This window comes from Centropristis striata, chromosome 23, assembly GCF_030273125.1.
Source record: "Centropristis striata isolate RG_2023a ecotype Rhode Island chromosome 23, C.striata_1.0, whole genome shotgun sequence".
Lineage (NCBI taxonomy): Eukaryota > Metazoa > Chordata > Actinopteri > Perciformes > Serranidae > Centropristis > Centropristis striata.
In genome coordinates, this window is record NC_081539.1 from 17,724,684 (window position 1) to 17,752,105 (window position 27,422).

At 40.1% G+C, this 27,422-nt stretch overlaps 1 protein-coding gene across 2 annotated transcripts in view; it reads left to right on the top strand.

Moving 5' to 3' along the window:
- c23h8orf34 (chromosome 23 C8orf34 homolog) overlaps positions 1-27,422 on the top strand; it is a 74,096-nt gene that overhangs the window by 15,587 nt on the left and 31,087 nt on the right. Inside the window, exons 2-7 of one of the 2 annotated variants that reach the window (XM_059327231.1) lie at positions 3,182-3,326; positions 3,514-3,645; positions 6,749-6,868; positions 7,109-7,137; positions 7,999-8,162; positions 13,627-13,793. In XM_059327231.1, the coding sequence (XP_059183214.1) occupies positions 3,182-3,326; positions 3,514-3,645; positions 6,749-6,868; positions 7,109-7,137; positions 7,999-8,162; positions 13,627-13,793 (757 nt within the window). The remainder of the gene's footprint in view (positions 1-3,181; positions 3,327-3,513; positions 3,646-6,748; positions 6,869-7,108; positions 7,138-7,998; positions 8,163-13,626; positions 13,794-27,422) is intronic. The other variant, XM_059327232.1, reaches the window with a different exon arrangement.

Consider the following 27,422-nt stretch of genomic DNA (forward strand, 5'->3'; position numbering starts at 1 on the left):
TTTTAGCCCTCACCGCCTCCTGAAACACACACGTGCAGATCCATGAACACAAGGACATACCAGCCGGCAAAGCATCGAACTGCATGATTCTGTTTAGTTGCACGTACATTATGTATAGAGAGATGTGCTTGTCACAGAGAAACATGGTATGTGCACTCACACATGCATACACACTCATTTTATCCATACATTACTGCCAATTCTCTGCAGTCCACTAATGACTCTCTTTGCTTCTCTGCAGTAGTTGTGAAGCCTCTGCTGCTCTGACTGGCTTAAACTGGTCAAACTGAGTTCATTCTCATATCATGCCAGCACAGCACACACACACACACACACACACACACACACACACACACACACACACACACACACACACACACAAACACTGACATGTGTCAGCTTCAAGGTAACAGCTGTAATAAAATATCAGTTTTGCTTTGGTGCCAAAAGTAGTTTTTGGTTTTCTGTAAGGGGAAAAGGGTTTTTTTTACCTTTGTGTGTTCAAGTTCCATCTTATACTAGAGTGTCTGAGTTGGTAGAGGCTCAGAGCTAGGATGTAACTGATTAGTTAAGACACGATTGGCGAATTTGAGGCAGAATTCCCATCATGTGTTTGACAGATTTTAAATTAGCATGCAGAGTAAGATGTGGCCTCTACCCTCAGCACCTGTTACTGTGACTCCCTGTGTGCTTTCCTACTTTTCTACCTTCTGCAGCACTTTTCTGTCAGTCAGTCCGATTTGTGGGCCCGTCCTGTGAACATTATGCTCCCTTTTTGTCAATTTATCATCTCTCGGGATGAGAGTCAAGAACTGGTTCTAAATTGTCTGTCCCATCAGACTCGTATTCGTTTAAGCTTATCAATTCATTTTATAGAGGCTGGAATGTTTTTTTCTGTCAGTTCAGCATTACAAAACTGTCACCTAAACGCTCCTGGAAACCTGCAACAAGAAGGAGTCATTGTAGAGAGGAAGAAATGGTGTGCCTTTATTTCACAAAGAAAGCTGACCAAATTGCTGTTTGAAATGTTTGCAAGTGATCATTTAATGCAAATGTGGTGAAAAATAGGCTAAATTCCAGGAATACAATGACTTTGACACTATGTAAATGGTAAATGGACCTGCACTTATATAGCGCTTTTCTAGTCACTTTGCGACCACTCAAATCGCTTTACACTACAGACTGCGCTCATTCACCCATTCACACACACATTCATACTGGTGGCAGAGGCTACCCTAAACGGTGCCACCTGCCACCATTGGGAATTCGATCATACACCAATGAACGCAGCATCTGGAGCAGTTTGGGGTAGGCTGACCATGTAGGCTGCCATGGTCAGGGATCGAACCACCAACCCTCCGATTATCTGGTGACCACTCTACCAATCGAGCCACAGCCGCCCACTATGTATATCTTATATCTATGTAGTATCCTATGTTATAACATAAACACCATGCAGACAGGTTTATTCAATTTACACTGACATTCACAACCTGTGGAAGCCTACTTTTTTCACACAGAAAATTGATCAGAAATCAACAAGAGAACTGATAAAGAATTGGACTGATGAGCAGAATCGATGATGGCATCAGTATCAATAAGATATTAATTCCCACTCCTATTCCTCATAGTATAATTACTTTATTGCTATTTTACAAACAACATAATCTTTGCACAAGCTGCCTCTTGATAACCAGACTGTCAATTTATTAATGTTCACCAAACAATTTTCAAAATCAGTTTTGTATTCCCCGGTTGCTACAGCATAGTATCGCAATATTTTGCATGGGAATATTATATCAATTCATGGCAACCAGTTATCAATATTTAGTGTTCCGATAGCCCGCCGGTATTTTTTACGGTTTTTGTTTTTTCAAGAGGCTGTAGTGGATTCAGTTTTAGTAATATACTGGAATACTGGTGTCATATGAAACTAGAAGATCTAAGTCAGGGATGGGCAACTGGAGGCCCGTGGGCCGTATACAGCCCACACCCTCGCTTGAAGTGGCCCTCAGTACAACTACATGCATTTGAGCATGAAATCTTAAAAGTGCAGTGTAAAAATGCACAAAATTACTTCTTGCAATTAATGTTGGTCTGCTGTTCTTGCACTGAAAAAAGAAATCACAGTATATGGTTATTTTTTTATTTGCTTCAAACCTTTTGTATTCCTATTTATACTGTTATACATGCATTTGAGCATGAAATATGTTAAGTTACTGCACTGTAAACATATTTAAAATTGCAGTTTCATCATATCTGGTTAAGTGCGCGGTCCTATATGTGGCCCTGTAGTAGTGTCGATGAAAAACTGTGGGCCCCTCCAGCATTTAAGTTGCCCATCCCTGATCTAAGTAATCTATAGGCACCATGTTTGTCAGAACAATTCCTGATTGAATTTATTTTGTGGACACAAAATGCAGTTAAACAGCTAAATCGCAATAATTGTATCTCAGTACTCACCATATTGCAAAATGCATAAAATCGCAATAATATCTGTTGTGACTCAAGTATCAAGATAAAATCAAATCGTGGGGCTTCTGGTGATTCCCACCTCTATTAAATAATGCCATTTTTTCCTGATTTTAGTAACATGGTTGCTCTCAACGCTGAAGTCATTCAGTCCTGATCTGTCCGTCTCGTCCGTTTTGTTATCAGGCCTTTATGGTGAAAGCTGTTCATTGGCTCTCTTAGAACATCAGGAAACAGTCTGTCTTCTTGCTTCACGACACCGTTTTAAAAAATGCACAGATTGGCCAAAGGCTGCACTGTTTGTTTACTTGTTTGTCCTTGTGTCTTGACAGACTGATCTGATTTTTATGAAGCCTGCTGACATGCTTGTTACTAATTGACACAGAAGGGAAGTGCTCCAATCTTTGGGGATGAAGTGTTATCTTGTTTGTCTTCACTGTCTTATTTTTTTCGGATATTGACTCTCACTGTGTCTCAAATTCCTGAAACTACAGAGAAGAGAAGGGGCTTATTTCACCATGTTAGCTCTCCTCTCACATACTCTCCCTTGACAGTGAAGTCAACTCCAAAACAAGACTCTTAATGCTTGTAGGGATTGATTGTCTTTATCCACTTCAGCATGGTGGATACTTCACTGGCCGTACTCTCTCACTTGTCTTTGTAGTGCCACTTTTATCTAACCGCTCTCTGCTTTACTCTGCTCCTGTAGGAGTTGATGACCAAATTGATAACTGAGACTCCCGACCATCCAATCCCTTTTCTCATTGATCACCTGCAGACCAAGCAAGACAGCCCTGGCAAGCTGCACAGAGCTCTCTCTGGCTCCGCAGCACTGTGGGCGCAGAGCTCCCCAGGTCGGTACACATGGACGCAAGCATGCATAATACACACACGCAGAACGAGGCATTTGTCTTACTCAACGCAGAATATAACAAATACAGGCTCAAGCAGAGACAGCAGAGCTTGTGCCTGCATTTATACTTTCTAGAATTTGCATAACGGGGCATTCTGAGTGGAAATTGTGACTATCTCTCCCAACAGAAAGCAAAAACCCTCGAAGGCAGAACAGCAACTATGAGAAGCCGTGGCAAATTCACCCAAAGAAACCGAAAAAGTCCAAGAGTGACCTGGCTGTCTCGAGCATCTCCCCTCCTTCACCAGAATCCAAGTCTTGTAAGTTTTATACTTCCCAGCAGTAAGTTTTCCACTTTTATGATTTTTTTTTTGTGCGTGATTACGTCGATTGCACACACACACACACACACACACACACGCACACACACACACACACACACACACACACACACACACACACACACACACACACACACTTTAGAATATGAAGCTGCACAGTTTTGATACCTGTTGTATCAGTTGTATCCCAATTACACACTCCATTGACTTTAATCTCCATTTTTAATTTGATATATAATTATATCTAATTAAAGTTAGTCACAGTGTATAGTCCAGCGTCCTCCTTCCAGCCTCCCACAGCCCTGCAGATGAGTTCATTATAAATTGCCACTCTTCACACACTCGCTGCAGCGCTGCTACACACTCTGAAGATGAATTCTTCACAAAGTTCTTCCATTAATAAAGATGGGAAGATTTTTGGTAACTTTTTTTAATAAATAACTCTAGCTATGATGTTAGAATGAAGTATGACACTTGAGACAATGAGGCTGGGTCAAACGCGGAGCAAGCAGAGCCATAGACCACTTCAATAATTTAACAGTGTGCTCCGTCACTGCCAGACCAAGTCTATTTCAGGCTGCGGTTTGAGCATTTCTCACAATCAAGAGGAAACGGGTGTCGGGGATGAGCGCATGAAGGGAGCGAAGGGAAACAACAGAAGAGGGAGTACAAGTGGGGATAAAGGGAGCTTCACTCATACAGCACGTTGAGGTGTGCTTAACTTACGAGCGCTGTGAGAGTAAGAAACCTTCAAAGCTGCATTTAAAGTCAAATGGCATAAAAAAAACATGCATAGGTGATTTGGCGTGCAGAGCTCATGAAAAATTGAAATCAAAAGAACTGCCGCTCATCATTATTGTACAATGCAGCAAGAACACAAGAGCTGTCATGAATATACAGAGGCTGAGCTTTCTTTCTGTGTACAGTTTGCCAAAGGGTTAAAGTGGTTCGCCCTCGCCAACGCCTCTCTAACGCTGCAATGAGCGGCCTTAGAGGGAATCCAATCCTTAACCCTTTAATCTGTGCTATTAAGATACAGCACAACCCTTTGCAGCAATACACAGAGGTTATCTGTGCAGGAAGTGATGATTTTTTTCTTTCTCCTCCAGTCTGCATTTGGCGGAGACGTTTGCTCTGTTTATGGCTGCTACAATGCCAAGCAGCTTAGTCAGAGTAAACAAGGGTAGAGGGTGGCAGATTGTAGCAGCAGTGCTGTCAAATATTCACTATCAAGTTTACTTATTTGTGTGCAAACAGAGGGGTGATGCTTACTCTCTGCACCTGTTCTCACGTATGTGTTTCATTCAAACTCCTTCCCCATTATATCCTGGTTCATTTGTGTGTTCAGGCAGTGTTTAGTTGAGAACCAGTGTGTTTGTTTGGCAGCTCTTCATAACCCACTGGTTCTTCATGTTAATTCAGAATCAGCCGTGTTACAGAGTAAGAACGTTAGATATGGATGAACTACAAGTAATCCCTCCCCCATAAAGGAAAATCGCTCTTTCCTTTTTATAAATAATGTGCGAATCTAACAGTTTATGAATTAACCATCATGTGGAAGCAGAGGGACGCTGCTAGAGGATGTGGGCAGGATGTCAGTACAGTATGTGGGTCACTTCCTGCTCCTGTTTCTGAGTGATTTTTGAATGTTAATCAAAGAGACTGACAGACACCGTCCCCTGGCCTCCATCCAGTCAGCTCTGTCCCTCTGGAAGAGACGCGTTGACTTTTCTGCCAGTGTTTCCGTTCCGCTCCATTACAGAAGTCCTGAGAGGCAAGAGAGGAAAAAAAAAATCTGGTGATCCATTTTTGAAGTCTAATCTAAATTATTTTCTCTCTTGTGTTTATGACTTAAGAATTCTTGGAGAAAAACAAGTTTCTGCCAGGATTATTTTTCTGTATTCCATCCGTGAAGCAGGTGTAAACTTTTTGCCAGGATTTAGATTTTTCTTTTTTAAGTTCCTTTTTTTTCATTCCTGAAAACAAAATAATTAAAAAGACTTTTGGCAGTTGTAGGAGCCGAATAAATCAGAGTTCTGTTTGTGTTTATGTCTGCTAACATTGATAAATTTAATTTCTATGGTATTTGATCTACTGCACATGCCCACTGTTGTGGTCAGACCAAAGGTTGCTGTATGGTCAGATAGAAGAAAACACCTGTTTAGTGGGTCAGCGGTAGCTGTGGAGCAAAAATAATTTTTGACCATAAAATAACAGCAACAACTAACAACTAACCCTGATTCCAGAAAGTCAGGACAAACAAGTTAACATCTGTTTCACATAAGTTAATAAAAGAAAGAAGATTTTTTTATTGTTAAGCAGTGGTGGAATGTAACTTGCCTTTTACTCACTACAACTGTACGAGTATTTCCACATATGTAACTTTATACTTCTACTCCATTACATTTTACAGGCAAATATTGTATTTTTACTCCACTACATTTAGCTGACAGCTGCAGTTACTTTTCAGGTCAAGATTTAACATTAAAAAAATATGATGAATTTATTATGCATTTTTATCAAATGAACCACATGAACCTACATTAAGTTGTTAAAATGACTTAAAATAACCTGCCTTACCTTGATGACAATAAAATGCTGCTTACGTGAATGCATCAAAAATAATAATCCAAAATATATTTGGAATATTTAAAACAATCTCATTGGGTTCATTCTTCACAAGTACTTTTACTTTTGATACTTTAAGGACATTTTGATGCTGATAGTTTTGTACTTTCACTGAAGTAAGTTTTGAATGCAAGACTTTTACTTGTAGTGGAGTAATTCTGCAGTGTGGTATTAGTACTTCTACTTAAGTAAGGGATCTGAATACTTCTTCCACCATTGTTCTTAAGTCATAAATTGAAGAAAGAAAACTGTTAAGATCAAACACAGAAAATGGATCATCAGAGTTTTATTTTCTCACGTGCCGTTTTACAAATCAAATTACAATATGGTTGCTTTTTATAATGTTCGGTCAGGCTTACTGTTGTTATTCACGGATTATTCTTATTCATTTATCTGTGGTGCTTTGAGAGGATCTGACAAAAAAAAATTGCATGTTTCTGTTTGTGAATTCCAGTGCCGCGGTCGATCGAGTACCCGTCCTGGGACTGGAGGGAGAGCAGGGACTTTGACGAGCTCAACCACATCCTGCAGGAGAGCAAGAAGCTGGGCAAGGCCCTGGAGAGCCTGTCACGCAGTGAGTGGCCGCAGCTCAGCAGAGTGCAAGCTCACACCATACTGAGCAGTGTTTAATGCATGTTAACATACAGAACTAAAGCGTAGACCTTTCTGTAAATGTCACTGTAAATCCTGAGAGGAAACCGGATCGAGCAGCTAATCTTACAAGCCCACCACTAAGCCCAGAAGCAGCCTAAGCTTGCTTTTGAACTGTATTAGATGCCTTTCTGTGCTTTAAAGCATTTTCTTCTCTCTGCAGGCATCGCCATCTCTGACGAGCTCGACCAGGTAGATAACAACTCGACCGGAGTCTTTATAAACTCATACTATACTGTGATGTGGAAATAGAGATCTGTCACTGATCACTCTGCTGCATCGCTCATGCTACATCAAATAAAATCCATGTTTCATAACTTGGCTGACAGAGTAGCACAGCTCTTTTTTTTCTTTTTTTCTGAAGATGAACTGCTATCTCATGGGAATGATATGCGAGAGCGATACTTCAGTAAGCATGTCCTCCGACTCCCTCGATGCTTCAGTGTGCATCTTACACGCAAAAGCTTTGTCTGAGCTCTGTCTTTGTCCTCGCCTGTCCCCAATTCTCTCACAAATAACAATAGTGTGGTGGCTGCCCAGGCTGGAGATGCACAGAGCGATTTGGAAATGATGGGTCTGGATGAGAGACGCAGCATATGTTTTGACAGGGACTTCACTTTTTGCTCAGTGCAGCAGTAGATGTCCAACGTCCTTGGCTCTCAGCCCAGAGATTTTCCTTCTTTCTCTGTGTGACGGGACAGGGAATGAATACTAAACACCTGCTCTGATCATGCAGAGACAATAGCATTTGCTGCTATCCTGGATTTTGTAAGACAAGCAGACATATCTTTAAGCAGGGTTGTAAATGTGTGCTGGATTTGGGAGCAGAATGGGAAGGAGGCAGATCTCAGACAATACCGTGGTGCTTTTGAAAGATAAGAACACACACTTTTTATTGGTTGTAATTTAATTATATTAGAATAAAAAGGTGTTAACATAAAGTTTTATAGCAGTTTTCTGACCCCTTTTGGTGCTCTGTTCTTCTTTAAATCAGCATTTTTGTCTTTCTGTCTGCCCTATTCAGTGTGCTTTTTTGCCTCTTTGCTCTTTTAGAACTTGGGAGGCTATAACTCAGCGGTGCGCCCTCGGGTGGTGGGCGAGTGGGTTGGTCGGGAAGAAGAGGACGCGGACCCGCTGGCTTCCGAGATGCTGCAACCCCCTGTCCCTCGAGCCAAAACCGAAGTGTGCTGGAGTGGAGACAGCAGCCCTGCTGGGAGGTGGGTGACTGGCAAATCTAAGTATGTGCACTCATAGATATGACTGTGGCAATGTGAGTCATTTAAATGGGGAGAAAAAAAAGTTTAAAACTTCAAGAAAGTTCACACAGCTATTGTTGGCTCTTTAAAAATGAGGAGGTAGACTTCTAACTGTGGCTCCTGCTGCCTGAGGAATGCCCATCTGAATGGGGTTGATAATCCCATTTCAAAGGCGCGATTAAACATGCTTGCCATGATACTGCTTCAACCCAATTTCAAATTAAAGCTAACCTCATTTCTGTGCGCTCAAGGCCAAAGGAATTTTGTGCTTGTTATTTTAAAAATGGCCCGTTTTTGACAATATAATTGCTTCACGCTTTAAACTGTTAAATCGTTTGTTGCCCTCTCAGGAAGGTCTTCTGACCTTTTTTTTTTTTTTTTTTTTGCACATTCATGTGTTTGCAAATCTATCAAGAACCAAATGACCGGGTAGCTCCTGAACTCCTCTGCCAGATGTTACTATGACTGTGCATGTGTGTGTCACATGCACCGCCGCTGCTGATGTGACTAATTAAAGGCGGATCGGATATAAAACCATAAATCACGCACAGGCCTGAGCTGACATACACACAGTGTTAATCTCATTAGGTTACTGTATGGGTGGATTATAGGGAGAAATCACTTAGTTAGAAGCCTGAGCTGGGAGATAGGGATGTGTGTGGGCTCGCTGATGAGCACTGCTCTGTGTGCCTTTGTAAATGACATGGTTTCATGTTTACCTATGAGGAGTGAGGGAGAAAGTTGTTCAGCTGTGTGCCTGGGAATGGCGCAGCATCCCAAAATAATCACAGCCTCTTCTCTTATTAACTGGAAGGGTGTTTGGCTCATCTGATAGCTCATTCAAATCAACCCTTAATTGCATTTAGTGGGAACTCACTCCCACTTCAGATCCTGTTTGTGGATTGAGATTACTTTCATATCCTCCGAGCTGTTTTCAAGCCAAACCACAAAGTCAAAAATAAGGAAACTTATGAATGCATTTTGTTTTTTTAGTCTCTGCTTAAGGTTAGGATAAGGTGTAAGGTGGAGGTTTTTACCAGTGAGGCTCACGTCCCTGGGTGGAGAGTTGGAGGAGGGGGGCACAGAGGGCGTGCTGAGGCACAGATGTTGGGCTAACACACTGCATGAGGTAAAAGTGACAGCTACAGTCTACCAACTAAACAACAGGAGGTTCATTACTGTACTTTGGCCAGAAGTTTAGCCCGCAAACTCCTTCTCAGAGCCATAAGTAGAGTAAATCTGAACACACACACACTTTCAGAGGATATCATTATCTTTCATAAGTGCCTCATGAATAAACTTCCATGCATCCATTCAGAAATTATAAAGTAGATGCTCCTTTCAACTCCAGAACTTGCATGAGACTCCAAACATTTTTCTGATTTCTGTACTCCAGTGATAGATGTCTGTACATTAATGACTGCATTGTAAACAGGAACTGCTAATGGTACCAATTTGTCAAACTGCAAACAAATAGTAAAAAAGCGAGGGTGCTTGGAGTGGGCTGTTGTCCTTATTTCATCTCAGATAAATAACCAGTTTATTACTGTGTGAAACTTGAGAAGGCACAGACCTATCCAGTCATCTCCCCATCAGCTTTCCTAAACTTATGTCTGTTCTATAAATATTCATTATTCTATTTTGTGTTTGCATTGGACAACGATAACTTATAACCTCATCAGGATCAGGATAAGTACATCAACTTTCCCCCTGTGCACTCTGCTACTGGCAAATTGATTGGTTGAATTAAAGATCCATTTAAAATAAGTTGTTTAGGTTTAAAATTTGTATCAGATCAAATAAAATGACTACTCTGAGTAAGTGGAAAACTGGCTGTGCAGTTGCACCCCATCTTAGTAGGTCATCCCCTCTGGTGTTCAGACACTTGCAGACCAGAGTCCCCACATTTTCTCATGTGAAATTGTGTTCCATATATGATCTATTCACCATAGTATGAATAGAAATGTATAGAAACGTAATGAAGAAAGAGTTGTATTATTGTTCATTATTACATTTTAGCAGCACAGTAAATCAGACTTGTGTCACCATTTTATGATTTTTACATGAAATTACAGTCATGCATGTCTGCTACCTCCTCATATATATAAACAGTGCTTAACAACTTTATTAGACCACTGGTTTGTACCACAGTTGTCCCAACAGCAGTAGTTATTACAAAAATCATTTTTTTATGTTTCTGCAACCAGTATAAACCAGTATGTAGAAGCTCTTTAACTGAAATGATATTTTTAATGCTTGAATATAATTATTATTGTTATCCATTAATTTTAAAAGTTACTGTTTTACTTAAAAACTGTAAAAATAGTAAAGGACATTATTATTTCTTGATTTAGATGTCAAAGTATAGTTATTTATTTGCATTTCTGACAGAAAAATGAGTTTTAGTGGTTGAATGTAATGCTGTAATGAGGAAAACAATATATAATCTCTGCCCCATTCCAACTTTGTTTAATCCTTTGGATTTGATTATTGGCTTTCTTGCTGATGGAAATTTACAAGAGACGCTTTCAACACCTAATACATGCTTATAAAATCTCCTCGGCCAGACCAGAGTCCCCATATTTTCTTATATACCTGACCTTATTTGTCAAACCAGTCCATCCTCCTCCTCATACTTTGGTAAGTTTACTTCATTTTCAAACTTCTGTCCCTCATCCCAGCCTACCTGTCACTGAGGACCATAAGGAGAGCTGACAGGTGGTGGTTGCGGCTCTCTGTATGATTGGCTGCAAAGTCTAGATGGATAAGTGCAGGGGGCACATGGGAAATCAGATGCAACTGTGGCAGAAGTTTATCCAAGGAAATGGCTTATTTTGACAGAGTCTGTCCAGTGGAATGGGACTTCTTTATCCCATGTCTGTCAGTGCCATAAACTGCACTCTCTTTCTTCTACCTTTTCTCTCTTCTTACCCTCCTGTGATATATTTCTCTTATAAACTTTCTCTGAACACAATCCTGGCCCCTTATTGTAGATAATAACCGGAAAAGATCAGGATAGACATGGAAGGGAGAAATGCCAGCTTTGATTTTGTGGTCGTGTTTATCGTCTTAATGACTGACTTGTACCACCTGAGGTTGGTCCCTACGGGGGAGGAAAAATCGCTGACACTGTTGAAGCTGGCAGCCAGATTTTCAGATTTTTCATAGGAGAAATGAGCCCATAATATGGTGCAACACGTAGAAGTAATAAAACATGCTCCTCACAACACCCTCTCCCTCTACATTTCTTCTTCTTCATATTATTTTTCCTGCTTTTAATATAAGATGTGTTATCCTCCACTTACTTTTTCTGCAGCACTATATGTGTAAAAGGTTGTTTGCAAGGGAAATGTTTCACTTTTCCCCCCAAAGATATCTTTAGATAAAGAAAGGAGAACAGAAGCCACCTTGCCTGTATTAGCAGATCTAATTATCACAGAAATACATTACAGATAGTCTGAAGACATCTCTCTCATCCTATGACCCTTCCCCATTATCTGTAAATAGAAGTCATTAAACTGAGATTAGTATCAAATTAATACTCTTCCACCCCTCTAATCCACGCCCTCAGCATGTGGGATTTGGAAATTAATTTCTCCAATATAGAGGTAATGCAGAAGTCGTCCCTCATAATTGTATCCGAAGCTTTTAATTGTACAGGAGGAGGTGTTATGTAGTAATTTTAAAGCCGTTTTCCACATTTCAGTTGCACAATTTCACCTGAGAGATGAAAAAGCCTGAGAGATGAAAAAGTCTGAGAGATGAAAAAGTCTTCTGGGAGGAGAGATGTGAATAGAAGCATTTGATTTCCTTCTATTCATGTAGTGTTTTTAATTTAAAAACAGCCCTGGAGACAGCCTGAGAACTGTTATGACAACTGTTAAGCTATATGGTGCCGTGAGTGCTGCAGTAAGGATCCTTCTGAGAGAGATGGTGTATTTCCAAAGCTGCATCCTGCTGCTGTTTACAAAAGGCTACAGTACAGTATTTTTCCTATGGAGGTGACGGAAAAGAAATATCCTGAAAGTCATAATAAGAAACTTTCTAAAAAAAATTGTTATATGAAAATATTGACTTAGTATTTTAAGTATTAGAGTATTGAGTATTAAGTATTGAGTTAGTATCTCAAAATAATGAGGTACTTTACTAAAATAATTACTTTTTTCAATATAATTTCTTTTTTAAATACTAATAATACCTTTTTTACTACTACTAAGTCAATTTTCTAGAAAAGTTTCTCTTTAAGGCTTTTTTTCTTCCTCACAAAACTCAGTTTTTTTTAAATCTTTTTTTCTCTTTTTTTTTCTTTTACTAGCAGAAATTGTGTTCCATATGATCTATTCACCATTTAGCCTTTGTGACAAAAGAAGTATGAAGACAAATGTGAATTAAATGTAAGAAGAACATAAACGTAATGAAGAGGGGTTTTTCTCTTGTTCAATATTAGATTTTAGCTGCAGAGTGAATCAGACTTATTCATTTTTTAAAATCTTATTATTATTGATTTATCTTTTTTTAAAATTATTTTAGGATTTTTATCTTTTAGAATGACAGTCCTGCGTGTCTGCTGCCTCCCTTTGTTGAACTTCAATAATTTATTAAAATATGTATATATATGAAAACAATTTACATTTTTTTTTTACCCCACAACTTCTAAATACTGCAGCTTTGTGCTTAGAGCTCCAATTATTTCTCTCTTGCTCACCTCAGAGCAATTATCCCTCCTTATCTCCTCCCTTCTAACCGTTTAAAGCGAGGTGTTCTGCACCTGCACGCCACTTGAAATGCCTGTATGGTATTTTGTCCCTAACAACCACGACACGTCTGCCAAGTGCAATAAGTGGTGAAACACACTTTTGAATGTAGTCACACATCTGCACACACACGCGCCTGACAGATTATGATGAGTGGAGGTAATTGTCGACACAGTTATTATAAAACATTCTATGTTTATAGGTGTATTTCTCAGCTGTGGCTGATGAGTCACTTTCATAACATATTCAACTTTCAAGTGCTTTATAAAAGGTTATCTATCTATAGATCCCTATGTTAAGTAAACATATGTTAACATCAATAAATAGTGATCCGTGCCATCCTTCCTTGCCATGTCTCTACACTGTCATTTAATATGTGCTGTGTGTGAGTCTGAGTGTCTGTTTGTGTGCGTGCCTGTCTATGTGCGTGTGTGTGTACATACAGATGTGTATGTGGGGATGGGAGGGGTGGGTTTTGTCATTTTGTTGTCTGTTTTTAATTCTTTTTTTTTTTTTCTTTTTTTTTGTAAAGCACTTTGTGTTACATTTCTATGTATGAAAAGCGCTATATAAATAAAGTTTGATTTGATTTGATCCAATTTTGTATGAGGTTTAAAAGTCGTATTTCCTGCGATCTTAAGCCCCGCCTCCTTTTCTGCTTGCCTCCTCAGCCTGAAAATGGAAACAAAGAGCAAAGGGTTAAAGGAGCAGCAGCAGCACCACAAGAAGCTCCTGGCAGCCATGTTGTCCCAGGACTCCTTTGACTCTGTCCACAGCCCCGCCCCCTCTGTCGCCGAGGAAGAGATGGAGGACGAGGACGACGCCATGGAGCTTCTGGGTAATGTCATGTAATCTGTATCAGTATCATTTGATTTTAAACAAGTACATTTACTCAAGTACAATTTGGAGGCTTTTTGAGTATTTTCCATTCATTTCCATTCCATTTTTTACTAGCTGCCAGCTTTAATTACTTTTCAGGTCAAGATTTACCATAAAAAACATGATCAATTTAAAGTGATTAGACTTTTTTTAGATTATTAAACCTCATAACAGTATCTCATATAGTTAAAATGAGCCCTGCCTTGATCACACTGAAATACTGCTTACAAAAATGCATCAGTAGTAATACTTCTATAATAAATAGAATATATTTAACAATCTGAGTGGGAGAATCTTGAGATCATTAAAGCACTGCTTACATAAATGCAATAATGGTAACGAGTGAATACCGACAGAAGAATATTGCAGGGGATTTTGGCAAATATTTTTGACGACTACCCAACCAATTAGCTGTGTTGCTGCTTTCACGAATGTACAATCCCTACAAGTTTAACCTGGTTTTAAAGGTGACTAATCAGGTTATCCAATGATATAAAATACAATACCAATTAGTATTATTAAAGGGGAGACATTTTTGAGGAGTTTATATAACAATCTCAGTGGGGCCATTTGGCATAACAAGTACTTTTACTTTTGATACCTTAAGTACATTTTAATGCTGATACTTTTGTAGTTTTACTTAAGTAAGTTTTGAATACAGGATTTTTACTTGTAGTAGAGTAATTCTGCAGTGTGGGATTAGTGCTTTCACTTAAGTACTTTTATAAGTATACAGACAGAAACTGTAAATGTGTAAACTTTGTTGTGTGGCAGTGGCTCAACATGTCATGCTTTCCTATGTAGTTGCATTTAATTTAATTCTGCTGCCATTGATCATAATACAAGGCAGCTTCTGAGCCGCACTGACAGGCAGCTGTACGTCTCCTTACTGCGCGTACCAGCAGATGTGTAAGACTGGCAGCTGTTTTCTTCCATTCCCACATTTAATAAGAATGGCCTAAGTGTGAGTGTATCAGAAGAAAAAAACATAGCTTTAACATTTCACGTTCAACAAGTCTCTTTGCCAAGCTCATTATCACTCCAATCATTTAAGTTTTTCTGATGAAATGATTTTCAAAATCAGAAGTGTGTTTTATGTATTTTAGTGAAACTGCATCTATTATGCTTTAACGTGATTTTAAGAAGCTTTGAGGTATCTTCAGACAAAATTAAAAGATCAAGACGATGGAAGAATAATCTCAAGTACAGAGGAAGGGCAGTTAACCACATGCGGCAGACTTTGTAATATCGGCAAATATCGTACATTTCAAAACCCCTAGTGTGCACTGTGCTGTACGTGCATTTAGCCCAAATTAAAGCAAGGCCACAAATTACATCCCATACGCACAGATAAATTGTGGCCTTGACGTATTTATTTTTCCTCTCCATGACCACTCTCAGGCTTAACGTTAGTATTGCGTCTATTACTTTTTTTGGCTACATTCATATACTCTAATGCATCATATTCAGACATCTTTTCTGGGAGTTGGGAAAAATCACGTAGGTATTGTGAAAAAGCTCTTACTGAGAGAGTAGTGGACTCTGCGTCTGAGGAAAAATAAACTAGTGAAATGAAAGTGGTGGAAATTGAAGGTAAGGGACAGCTTAAAAGGGAGGAAATAGTTGAATATATGTGAACCTGTAGACAGACTTACTGTATGTAGTGGCAGGATAGCTGGATGAGCAAAACAGCAGTCAGTTTTTGTGCTGTACGAAAGAGCACTCTACTACAGCACATTAGAGAAAACTATGCTTCCTATTTACATAGTCAGGCCAGATGCTCTCAGCCAGTGAGTCTAGGTATCCACTCTGACAAGTGAGGAATCACAAAGTACCTCCTGTTATTTACTTTCTCTGTGTTTGAGTGTGTGTCATGCTGTTCTGTGCCGACGTAAGATGGATGAGTGGGTGACGAAGCGAGCTGAGGGATCATCTGATGTGAGGTCTTGTTTTGGTTTTATTGAGTGGAGGGTCTGAGAGTGGGTCACCCTGTCTGTGTGCACACACAGGATGTAATGCCTCATGCCAAATTGAATTTTCTTGCCTGAAATAATCTGGTGGTGAAGCACTCTCTATGTTTCTCCGTCTCTACTGTGTGGTAATCTCTACCTGCGGGGGGGATCCTCTGGAGCTTTCCCCTGCATTGTAACACTACTGTAAAGGGTCATACACACACACACACACAGTACGCACACGCAACAGCTGCCACAAAGGTACACAGCCCAGATTTCATCACTTGTGAGATTTATTGCACTAGCAGCTCTTTAAAAGAATTTTCGCAAGCTGTATCAAATACTGAGAAAACTTCTCTACAAATAGAACTCAGTGTAAAGTTACTACATGAGCTAACAAATGCCTGACACACAGTGCTTCTTTAAGGAATACCAACTCTTTTATTTCCCTGTGTCTACAACATGTGCCCCAATTACAGTGCCTCACAACTCCTCGGAGCTGCTGCTCTGTGGTGACACATGAGCCACGTATGTCGTAGCTCTCTGCTCTGCTGTCACAGCGCTGATGCACTTGTGCTTGTTAGCAGTGTCTTTTCATCAGGGTCGTCCAAAGGGTCAGGCTTCTTCATCGATTCTTGGCAGAGTTGCCTTCAGGTTGCAGACTGGATCTGCAGCAAATGACTGCTCTTATTCTCAAAGCTACAGATTCTTTATTACTTGCATGAAATATTAGACTACTATGTTACCTAAGTGATGTCTTAAAATCACTTTGATTGTTTTTCTTTGTCAGTTGCCTAATCAATATTTTTCAAACGGACACCAGATCTTTACTCTGTGCCTCAAGATCTACACGTTTCATAAGGATAACACATCTTAAGTAATGCTTAATTGATACATGACTCATTAATGCTTGGATTAATGCAATTTGTTGCTATGGATTCCTGTTGCTTGACATTAAATGTTCAAGTCTTTATGACTTTATGTGATTAGCTCGCACTTGATAGATGATTAGTTAAAGGAATGTTTATTCACAGTTACTTAATGCATTAATTGATTTGCAACCACATTAGCTTAATTCCTCCTACATAAAGTTACATAAGACAAAGAATAGTGGGTGGAAGGAATATGAATTGTTTTTGTTTTCATTACAGTATGTTTGTGTCTAATTTGTACCTGCTAGATGATTTTGTTTCAGTGCATTCATTTAGACTAACTTTGAGTAAGAAATGACTTAACTGATGTAGTGTGACTTAAAGTCATAAACATAAAGTTATAGTGACTTGATCATTTGTTAATGGTGAGCAACATGAACTCATGATACAGTCTGCGTAAATGCATGCATTAAATTATCATTGCATTTCATTGCATGTATTAGATTAGTCTTACTGTTTTAAATGAGTCTCTGGTCCAGAAGCACGAAGACAAATGCTCTGTTTTATTGGATTTTGTAGTTTTGTTGCTTTTATACAGTGTAGCATTTATGAATGGATTGATATTATTCCTACGTTTAATGAGGACTTTAATTGTATTTATTTATACTTTTTTATATTCATTTTCTTCAGAAAACTAAACAGAAATACACTTTTCTCCTCCTTTATATCAGCCAAACACAGTGGAGGACAGCAGTATATAACAGTGATAAATAAAGCCATAAAGCAGGATGTTGATGGTCTGTGATGGCCTGCCTTGATCAGAGCTCCGGGCACATTCCCCCAGGTGGCTTTTACACTATGGTCCAGGGCAGTAATTCAAAGGAAATAATGCAGCGAGGTCATTTCTGATTCTGTCGAGGCCTGGTCACGGAGCTCTCCGCTGGGACCACCGTCTCTGTGTTGGCTGTCACTCTGACTGGCCTGCCTCACCACTGTAGACTTGATTAAAGTGATGCTAACATGCGGCATGTGGTGGCCTGGTGGACTTGGAGAAACGAATGACCCTCAGGAGTAATCTCTGAGCCTGATTTAGAAAGAAGGTCATGGCACAAATTCTGTGGCTATGACCAAATGCATGCCAAAGATGACTGATGGTGCTTGGCAGGAATGGTGATCCTGTGATAGTATATTGATCCCTGAAGGAGATATTTATCTCTTTCCTTGCTGCTGTCCACATGAAGGTTAAAACATATGGCCAGCTGCTCAGCAGCACTCCTGGAGCTGGTAGGGATTCAATGACTTGCTCAAGGACTCCACACCAGGCAGGGTGCTTGCTGTTGCAACAGATCAAACTTTTAAATCAGTAGATTAAAATGTTCTCTAAAACTGTATGGTACAGCAAAAGCTACATGTACTGTAGCTGCAATCTGCAGTGATGTTAGTGAAAATTTCCATAGATGGGAGTGTTTTTCTAAATTAATTTCACTCCATTTTTTAGCATTCCTCTCTCTTAATCTTCAGCAATAAATTGTTAATTGATAGCATACTCAAGATGCTTTATAGTGCATTACTCGATGTGAAGTTATGGCCCCTTATGGCCTCTTCATGCAGCAGCACATTCACTAGAAAACAGTGTTGGAGACATGTTCTCTATTTAAGCATTTGCTTAGGATGACCTCTAGTGGATACAATATGGTATTACAGCAGAGCCTGTTTGGAAGCATGGAGGCAGGTCAAAATGCATTTAAAATGGTTCATTTATTAAGCTGTCAGAGGAGCACATTTGAATTAAAGTAAACTAGTAGAAAAGTATGAAAACATTTTAATTCTCAAATTATGCTTTCAGTGTCTGTTGTCATATTTTATGATGCCATCACCCTAAAAAAAAATAAACAGTCCTTGAAATCCTCAATTTGAAGTGATTAATTGGATAAAATAATATTGGACTATTCATTATTAGATCACACGAGTAAGTCTTTGTCTCTAAAATCATCTGTTTCCTGAATATAGATGCTGTTAGACTGCTGCAACCTTTGTGTGTAGCGAACGGTACAGCAGGCAGTTTTCTGACACGCTAACAATTATGGAATGAAGCAGAATATTTTGTCAGATAAAAACATGTTGTTGATTTTGGGAATGAAAACATCTATCTCATTTCAATAAATGTTGACTTTTGGACTTTACAACTCCCTGTGAGTCAGGCACGTGCACACATAGGGCCCTTTTTGCCTCGTATTAAAAAGTGCCCTTTGAGTGTTTTGTTTTGTTTTGTTTTGTTTTTTAAATAACATGAATAAATAGGGATGTAAAAAAATGGCGCTACAAAATCTCCATTATATGGAGTTATCCTTAACCGCTTATCCACACTCGGGTCGCGGGGGGCTGGAGCCGATCCCAGCTGACATTGGGCACCTACGGGCAATTTAGAGTCACTAAGTGTGTGTTTTTGGACTGTGGGAGGAACCCGGAGTACCCGGTGAGAACCCACGCCGACACGGGGAGAACATGCAAACTCCACACAGAAGAGCCGAACTGGCGACCCTCTTGCTGTGGGGCAACAGTGCTAAGCACTACATCACCCTGTAGCCCCATGATTAGTCAGACCATTAAAACATATCTTATAGTTTCCAGCACTGTACAAATGACTAGTAAACACACTTTTAAATTTGCCTCTTTAAACCAAAGACATTCTCATTCCCTCTCATACACATATCTTCACTTCACTCTTCATCTCGCTCTTCACACACACACACACACACACACACACACACACACACAGTGTTTCGGTATATGTGTCGTATCATAAGATTCTAATCAAAGACACTCATCCCAGAGGACCTCAGGATGCACATCAGTAGTTTTTCTGTGTCGTCGTCGTTGTATTATCAGTTGAGCACAGCTTCGTTCATCACACCTGCTAATTGGCCCTGAGCTTCCTTGTTGTGCTGATTGCCGGTGTACAGAGAAATCCACAGTACCCTAATGAGATTACATTAGCGAGAAATGAACATGTCCCGTGGTGTGGATGTTATATTTACGTATCCAGACCTCTGGAGGAGAAAAAGAGGAGAGTTCAGAGCCACAGTGAACACTCAGCATATTGCTTGATATCCACTGGGAGGCAGGAAGAGCTCTAGTTTGTCTTACTCTGTAACTACAACATCTGCGAGAGAATAAGATGCGTAATAAAAGCAGGCTTAGAAGATACAAAGAAAGTTAGCAACTAATCCCCATTTCCATATTGAGCAGGAGGGTTTTCCAAGCTGATTCTTATTGCCAGCACCTGGATAAGGAGCTTATGAGAGAATAATAAGATCCTCTTGGAAAGGTTTACAGTGCTGCTAGCCAAGGTTGCCCAGATTGAAAACAATTATAAAAACCAAAGACATGGCTTAAGGTTGATTTGTTTTGTTCCAAAAAAGAGAAAATAAAATCAGCTTAGGGGCTAAATCTTATTGATTCTCAAGCTGCTCTCGGGGATGGCACTGTGTTTTCCCAGTTGTTTTCATTAGTTCTGCACTTAATATTTGCCACAGTCGAAACCATACTGAAAGTGAATATGACTCATGTTCTTGTAAAGCCATGGAAAATGTCAAGATCCGAGCTTTCGCTGGGCGGTGAGACCACAGTTTTATACTGATCTGAAATAAGAAACAAGCTGCGTTCAGCGTGTGGGGAGAAACACCCTGTTTCTGGCCTTGCAGTGTTATTTTATGGTAAGTTAATGAGACGAGTTAGCCAGTTCCCCTCTGTAAACTGGTCTCGTCATTCTTGGTGGAAGTATTCCATTTCAGAAACATACCCTTTGAATTTTCAAAATTAAAATAGTGTATGGAGTTTGTGTTATTTAAATGCTTGTAATGTTGTCCTCTCAATCAACATAAACTCTGATTCCTACAAAAGAAAACTATCATGCTCAGGTTCTTCATACCATATTATTAATATCAAGCTTAAATATTTCTCTATTTTCGCTCTGTTTATCCCCTTCAAGACATTTCATCAAGTATTGTGTGGTGGACACTTTCAGACATACCTTTCCACTTGGAGAAGACTTTTTTTGCAGTAATAAAGATTATTTTAGTGTGAAACAATAACACATTAGAAATCAGACCCCCACATGACTCCCCCACAGACCCTTTTAGGATGTCGGACCCACTCTGGCATGCTTCCTGAAACAGGAGAGGAGGACGAGAGAGTAGCGTTACCCGCTCTCGCTGATTCACAGTGACAGTGAGGGTTTGATGGGGACAAGATGAGGGCATGATGAAGCTATGTCTGATCTCTGATACACACGGAATAAAGCCGTGTCTGGTGGATGAGTTACAATGTCTGTGTGTGGTTCTTTTGTTTGAGGATGATATATCTTCGTTGATCAAGCACGGTATAGGGTACAATACAATAGCAGGGGGAAGTGAGCCAATCTTTACCACCCTGAAACTGAAGTGAAAAATGTTCTGTGTTAGGAGGTCGTGTACCCCGTACCTCTCAGGGTGATTAAAGTCTTAGCCTTTCAACTCATAGGGGCCTGAACATTTACTCAGTCCTACTAAATGACTTTCTGTGGTCAAAGAGCAAAGCTGGTGTTATTAGCTGCATGGCAGATAGGAATGACAAACATTTGTTGTGGATATTAATGATAGCCCCCTTAAGAATTCTTGCAATATATTTGGCATTTCTTTTGAAACGATCTAATAGAAATAATGTGTGTTGAAAACCAGTGGTGGAGATATCACAATTCTTTAAAAATAAAATGTATATTTGAAGCAATGCTTAATGGTTTACAGACCTGCATTGTAATGTATTTTTAAGTCTCAAAAGAAAAAGAAAATGTATATCAATTGCGCAATTGTGAAAATAGGTGAACTATTTGTTAGCCATGCTAACGGCATGACGTTGCTTTACCCCTATACTTTTATTTAGCGCCACCTAAAGGTCAAAGTTTTCACTTATCTTGTGAAACATCTACTACTTCACTATGGCCAGTATTTCAGTTTATGAACAAATACCTGTAAGAGCAAATGACATTCTAATGAGTCTCAGCTGTACTTTGTTTTTAGTGCTATTAGCCAATCTTAGCATGCTAACATGCTAAACTGAGATGGTGAACATGGTAAACATTAAACCTATTTAACACTAGTATACTAGCATATTAAGTGTGAGGATATTAGCATTTAGCAGTGAATAGCCTCACAAATCTGCTAACATGACTTAGCCACCTGGCAAAAGGTGGAGGTGGATGATTTTACGTGTTTTATACTGGATCGTAAACTCATTATATATGTTATATGTTACATTTGTAATAGCAGGCAGGAGTAACAACACAGAAGGAGCTTATCAATGTACTGTTGTGGACAGGGAAAGTTAAACATATTTTTTAGCCACCTAAGAAAAGCGTAGCTACATTTAGAATATTTTCTCCCCTTTACCTTACAGTTAGATAGCCCTTTCCCACTGGGAACTGAAGCAGCTTTTTAAATTTATTTATCTACCACCAGACTAAAAAAAAAATCATGAATTTTACCTCACTGAACACAGGAGTTGTTTGTTTACTGCTGCCTTAATAGGTTAGTTTGTTGTTTTATTTTGTGATTTTGGTGAATGCAAGTTATCCCTCTGAAAAGCAGAAGTCAAACAAAAACACAAACAAACTAACTGACGAAACCAAAAATTCTTGTGCTCTGTGAGGTCAAATTACTGTGTTTAACAAAGGAGTCTGGTGACTTTGGAGAGAGCAAAGAAAGCGGCATTAGTTTTCTTTTTGTTTGTTGTTTGTTTTTCAGGTGGGCCTTTTTTCAGTTGTCAAAAACAGCTTTTGTTGCTCTGCCTGTTCTCCTGCCTGATCACCACGGATAAGTAACTTATTCAAAAAATCTGAACTATCTTTCTAATTGTTTAATCAGCATGGTAAAGTAGTTAAACGGTCAAATAAATGTAGTTGAACATAAAGTAGTTAGTGAAATGCTCTAACTTTCCACAGAACATTGTGACTGCCGTTTAACTTTGTGTGGTAATGTAACCTGCAGTATAAATACGTCCCTGCGTGCGTGTGTCTGAATGGAGTGATTGCAGTGCTAACGTGGCTAAGAGCTGTCTCTTTGTCCTCTGCCTTAGGCCAACATTCAGACTGCCAGAGTTAGCAGACGAGGCACGCATTGCCTGACGCCAGCAGCAGCAACACACACACACACAGACGCACACACACACTCCCATCGCCCCCATTGCCCCCTTCATCTTTGCCCAAACAACCAAAGACACAACAGTTGCCCTGGGAACAATGTAAACCAACAACAACACTGCAGTATCATTATGTTGCAGTGCGTGAAAAGGTAGATGAGAACATACATGTGAGATGCTTCGGCACTAAATCTTTCACTTGAAGTAGAAGCTTGAAAGGGCTGGGTTCACCTCTGAAGGTTTTGGCGGCCTGATGGTAAAAAGAATGTCGCCAGTAAAAGTCTTAACTGCGCCCAATTTGACGCCTGTAAAAGTCTCCATGGTGCCGATGGATACGCTAATCGAGAGGCAAATTGCTGTGGTATTACGATGGTATTACTGGAAGCAATTACCAATAGGCAAGTAGGCTGCTGCGATCATACCATAAATCTAACAGTAGTCATTACGCAAAGGCACGGCCTAATACCGGCCAGCATGCGTATCTCCAGAGTGCGTAAGCGCTGCAGATGAACTGAGCAGATTATCTGAAGGGAAAGCAGCTGAATGGACACAATGATGCCGTATTGTGGCTACTGTAGCCAGACAGAAGCAAGAGATGGTAGATAAACACAGAAGGATGATATCTCTTGCGTTGTTATCTGGATTGACAGATAAAGGACTTGTGTGAATAGATGCATTGTATAATCGGCTAAAGAGCCACCCAACAGTGCTCTGTGCAGCTTTATCTAGAAGAGCAAAAAGTCACAAAAAAAAGAAGTTACATCACTGTTCTCTGGCTTCTCTCCTCTCCGCTGCCAGATTAAGATTTAAGAGACAAATAGACAAGCGAGTTATAGGCTCGATGTCATTATGCTGTAATTGGTGTGTAATCAGTAGTCAGTGTGTGTTTGTGTCGAGATGTGCGTCTGTCTGTATCTATGTGTTTATCACAAACAAGCAAGGAAACGATGCTCACTAAAAGAAATACAGACATTTCAACACAAAGGAGAGAACTGCTAGTAAAACATCAACTGTCATCCCATTACTCTTATTCACTTTTCATGTTTGTATTATTGAATCAGATTCAGTTGCTTTTCTATCATCAACCTTTCTTCAGACTCTTATTCAACAGGCACTTTCCAGTTTGATGGATTAAGTGATTAAAACTTTTGAACTGTAGATGGCAGCCTTGATCCTGGCAGACAGCTGTCTTGATATATTCACTGCATGATATATTTCTATAATAAAAAAAATATATTGTTAAACCTCAGTAAGTATAAATTTAACTGCATATTTAGCAACAAATTCATTTAGAAATTTCCAACACACAAGACCGTTCCATTCACTTTTCCAACTCCAGTGCCTGGTATTATAATGCATCAATAAATCAGGCTCGGCTGTTTCTACAGTGACGTCCTAATCTCTGTAATATTTGCGGTTAGAAAGTGAGTTAAAAGGAGGTTTGCACCAAGGTCTGTGATAAGACTTTCCACAGGCCTCGGTGCTGTGATGTTACCCTGCTCATGTGTGTCCCCATCTGATTCTGATCAGGCTTTTTACTGCTGCACTCAGCGCCGTGGAGCCTAACAGGCATATTTTTAGGCCGGGAGGGGAGGAGGGTGCTATTGAAAGCCGAGACATAATTATGAAATGTAAGTTGGAATATTGTTTTTATTACAAAGCCAAACAAATGCGTCTCTGCCGCGACTCACATCAAAGTTGAGTGGAGGCTTTGGTGCTGGAGGCTTAATGAAAAACAAATGGTAGTTGTATGTGTGAGGGCAACAAAAGTGTGAGGTCTGCAAGTGTCACTGTATGCGTCGGGGTTGAGTATGTGCTGCGTGCCTTTTTATCTATATCTAGTATGTTGCTCACACATGTGGGTCTGTCTACAAGGCATCCATCACTTAAAGACTATTAATTACAGCCCAGTGTTATGTGGTGCGACGCCGTCATTGCTCATGAAAGAATGGAAAATTCAATTATTTCACTTCAGATGAGACACAATAACTCACAGCTCTTGATGAAATGCCTTGGATGTAATGCGAAGAATGATGAAGTGTGTGCGTGCGTGTCTCCCCAGCTCCACGTGTGGGGTAGTGCGTTAGAGGATTCCTCCTCATACATCTGTCAACGTATCATCCAGGAAGGTGTATATTAAGTTATTTGTGAAGCCAGTGACGCTAATTATGACTTGAGCTCTGTTTTGCAGCCCTATGAAGAGCAGCAAAGAGCCAGTCAGTCCGTCGCTGTCTAAACAACATTAAATTACATGGAAACTTGGAGAAAGGCGCACACAAACACTTTATCTATCCCTGCTCCGCTCCTTTCTGGCTTTACTATGAGTGAGTGATTGCGGCACGGAATTCCTCATCGCTCAGGCCTTTTGTTGGGATTGCATCGCTCGAATAGTTTCCATCCATCCCCCCCCCCCCCCCCCCCCCCCCCCCCTTACCCCCAGTGCAGAGCCATTTTATTTATCTGCCATGTCTCATCGTTAGACAGGGGGAGCACGCATGGCTGCCCCGGTGCCCAGGGAGTGGAAATGTGACGGGCTGACAAACGGGCGAGTGTGGACAGACGTTTGTTGTGTCTAGACAGGGGCCTGGGAGGCTGTCATGGTCTCGGGGTAAGCTGGTCTCATGGGAGACGCACTGTAAACTTATCATGGTGGTATTGTGTGGGAGGCATGCTGGGCTCTATTGTGAACCTGGAGAGTATGCACTCAGTCATATGTGTTTGACTAAGCAGACACGAAGAAAGGAAGAATACTGAGATGCACTAAATGATCCGTGTGAGAAGTTTCTTAAGCTTATAACTTTATTATAATGTATAGCTGATTCAACATCATTTCAAAGACTACATTTAAAGTGAACTAGATCTGCTTCGTATTGATGACATTCACATACACAAGTGTTTACACAAACTAACATGTTGTGTATCACGTCCAAAATATAGACAAGTGGAACTGTGCTAACTCAACCTTACTGTTGATATGCAAGTCATAATGTTTTAAAGTAGGTGTGTATTCTTTCCGACCAGAAATATGGGCTTTTCTTTTGGGTATGCACCTTTACTTAGTTCTTGCAAAGAGTCAGCTAGGTTATTCGTTTCTGATTCCTTTTTCCTATTCAGGCTTGATATACGAGTTCAGTCGCTCAAAAGTCTCCTGGGCAGTCTGTGGCCTAGAGGTTAGGAATCGGGCTTGTAGGGTCGCCAGTTCGAATCCCAGGACCGACAGGTCAAGGACCGAAATGCCCTTGAGCAAGGCACCTAACCCCCCCCCACACACACACAGCTCCCAGTGTGCGCAGAAACGTGCTGCCCACTGCTGCTTGCATGGTGTGTTCACTGGTGTGTCAAAAAGGATTGGCTAAATGCAGAGTTTGAATTTCCCTATTGTGGGACTAATACGGGAATCTTAATCTTGTCATATTTTGCATTATCTTGCTGTAATAAGCAGGGGCGTCCCACGAAAACAAGTTTTCTGGATGGTAGCATATATTGCTCCGAAACCTGTACTACCTTTCATCATTAATGCTGCCTTCACATATTGGCACCAATACATCCCCCATACCCTCACAAATGCTGGCTTTGGAACTTAGTTGGTAACAACTAAGCCCATGTAATAATGTCCCTTATACAACCATGTCAGTTCCCAGTCTTTTGTTGGCTCTAATAAGGTAAAAACATCAAATATATTGTCTTTGTACAGTTTTCAATTGAATACATGTCATACAGAGTTAGAAATTGTTATCACATTCGGTTGTATTTATGCTCTACAAGGCCTCCCAACTTTTTTTTGACTTAGGCTTGTAAAAACATTTACAATGCTAGCACCCCGGCCCATGAGACACATATTTATCACTTTAGCACTCATACACAGGCCCTCCTCAGAGTGTAGTGTGAACACAGAAATCTCTCCCCCAGTAGGAAGTTCAGAGCTGGTTTCAGTTCAGCCTTGTTGAAGAGTGATATGGCTGAGTTTCAGATTGCTGTTGAACAGATGAAAGGCTGCTCTTGGAGAGACGAGAAGATTTTAAAGTTTGGACAGTGAGCAGCAACAGCTCACAGGGGTAGTAGCTCAGGGCGAAGTCCACCTTTACAGTAGCTGTAACCTTTTCTATCAACTCATCTGTATCCACAAACAAGTGTACACATGCAAAAAGTTACTCTTCCCTCTCCTTTCATCTGTGTATGTTATAACAGTCACATGCAAATGTTTTATCTGGAATATTATCTGGAAATGTCATCTCTTCTTTTATTCAGCCAAACGGAGCAACTGTTGCAAATTTGGAACAAATATTTTTTGCACGAAATGTTGTGACAGTTTTTCAACCTCTGCAGCTTTCCATTGAGACACAGTCTTATCTGTTCTTTCTATTGGATGCATTCCAGACAAAAGCCTTTGTTTACCTCTCTGACCTTTGAGTGCCTGAGATTAGCTTTCACATCCTTCACACACTGAGGTCTTTCTCTCCGTTTATTGTGTCATTTTATAGTGACCAGAAGGAAACATGTCCAGAAGACAAAGCAGGAGTTGAGGTGACAAGCAGCTGTGTATACTGGGGTCATGTTCTCTTTCAGGGTCAAAGACGCTCGCTGTTATTC